Below are 1,766 nucleotides of genomic sequence, written 5' to 3'. Positions count from 1 at the left end.
AATTTTCTTAATTTAATATTAGAAAATATCTTTCTCTCACTTCTCTTCCAAAAATATCCTTAGTTTTATATGTTTGGACACGAATAATTGACACCATTCATAAAAATCATTAAAAAAAATTTATCTCGTTTGATAAATCTTTTCATACGTGATGCGGACAAACATTGAATGTATCCTCATGGTTTGCCTTTGTTGGCGCTAAACACACATGTTGTTAGTCTTGAATGAAATGTTTAAATAATAATATGCTTAAAATACATCCTACCCTTGTATTATTTATACAGTGACCCGGTATTCAAAGTAACATATCCTTGGTTTAAGAGTGCATTTGGAGCATGAGAATTTACTCTTACTTTTTATATACACAACACGGAGGATCACTTTGTTAATGGATGGAAGCATGGGCATGCATGATGCAGAAAATCACTTGACAAGTTCCTCCTTCTTTCCTGCTTCTTCAAGTTCTCTCAACCCTTCAGCCTTTTGTTCTATCTCCTCAATCAGTTCCTCACGCCACAGAGCTTCTCTGGCTTCTGCTTCCATAATCTCTTGCTGCATAGCCATAATAATACTCACAATTCATAATGTTTTTCTTTAGACTCTACTCACGGGGAAAAGAGTGCTATTTTTCTATTGTAGAAGGCTTTACATCAGCATATCCTATTTTGTTTCCACGTTGATTATTATTGCGATTTCAAATAAAACCATTTATGTTGTAAAATAGTTAAGTACCCATGGCTAATAGTTTGGCATCTTCTGGTCTTAACACATAATGTGGATGTGGACACCAGTGTTTTATTCCCAACTAATCGAAACTGAATGGTTTGCAACAATAAGCCTTTTAGCTTGTATGGAGTTTTATGCTAATTGCTTTGAGTATGGGCTTTCAGTGCAAGAAGGATAATTCATAAATATTTACCTTCTCATAGATCCAATTGCCAGTGCCATCTCCTCCATCTCCCCTGTATGTTTCTGAGTCGTAATATGGGTCCTAAATCATATCAAGCCAAAAAGTTAAAATATCCATACACAATTGCTAAACATGAATAGAAGAAGTGCTTTACCTTCATGGAACCAAAGAACAAGCATCCCCAAACAGTGAACATAATGTACCAAGCATCTGCAGTAGAATGGGTACCAATAAGAAATAAAATTAAAAATCCCAGAAGAAAAATAAAAATTGAAGAAAAGTGTTTGAAGGTTGAGACTTACAAACATTTTTTATTTCCTGATCACTTAGATGAATTATTGATTTGTGAGTTATAAGATCTCTCTGCCCTTCCATTTGCTCTACTATAATTGCCATCAGTGGCCAATCTGGGAAGCCATTCACTTTACACAAAGATGCTCTTTTGTTCTTGCCCTCTAAGACCTTGTTTCAAAATACATAAGTTGCAGTATGTTATCAAGGCTTAAAATTTATATGAAGCTGTTTTCCACATTCAAAATATTTACTACTTACGTGCAACTGTTTGTTGAAAAGGGTAGAGTTTGAATGCTGCTTGGGCTGCAAAAGAAAGACTTTATTGTTCAGCTTTTAAGTACTAGCATGTGATGAAATGGACAGGGAAGGAACAATTTACCAATCTTGAAGACGGGTTCACTTGAAACCTCCTTGTTTGTTGACATGAGTTAAGAATGTGTGATTTGAAAACGGTGAAACCCGAGATAGCTTCAGCCATGGCTTTGAATAAAAAGTGCAATAGTGCTGGAAAGTGGTTGCTATGCTGGTCCTCACATATATGGGATAGAGTGGATAAGAGTAC

General features: G+C 35.3%; 1 protein-coding gene across 2 annotated transcripts; it reads right to left on the bottom strand.

The window, feature by feature from the left end:
* Nucleotides 1–217: 217 nt before the first annotated feature.
* LOC113850033 (photosynthetic NDH subunit of subcomplex B 4, chloroplastic) lies at nucleotides 218–1,766 on the bottom strand. Of its 2 annotated transcripts, XR_003502162.1 has the most exons (7): nucleotides 1,584–1,682; nucleotides 1,463–1,507; nucleotides 1,213–1,372; nucleotides 1,065–1,120; nucleotides 920–991; nucleotides 306–552; nucleotides 218–261 (listed from the first exon to the last, which is right to left on the bottom strand). XR_003502162.1 is itself a non-coding variant. In XM_027480346.1 (6 exons), exons 1-6 carry the CDS (start codon nucleotides 1,680–1,682, stop codon nucleotides 424–426), a joined length of 561 nt encoding a protein of 186 aa, XP_027336147.1. In that variant the 5' UTR covers nucleotides 1,683–1,766; the 3' UTR covers nucleotides 220–423. The 2 variants fall into 2 exon arrangements, 1 of the variants encoding a protein (XP_027336147.1); XM_027480346.1 differs by having other exon boundaries at nucleotides 220–552; nucleotides 1,584–1,766.

The sequence above is a fragment of the Abrus precatorius genome, unplaced genomic scaffold (assembly GCF_003935025.1).
Source record: "Abrus precatorius isolate BTA unplaced genomic scaffold, Abrus_2018 Scaffold10, whole genome shotgun sequence".
Lineage (NCBI taxonomy): Eukaryota > Viridiplantae > Streptophyta > Magnoliopsida > Fabales > Fabaceae > Abrus > Abrus precatorius.
This window is presented reverse-complemented; position numbering and strand designations above follow the sequence as displayed.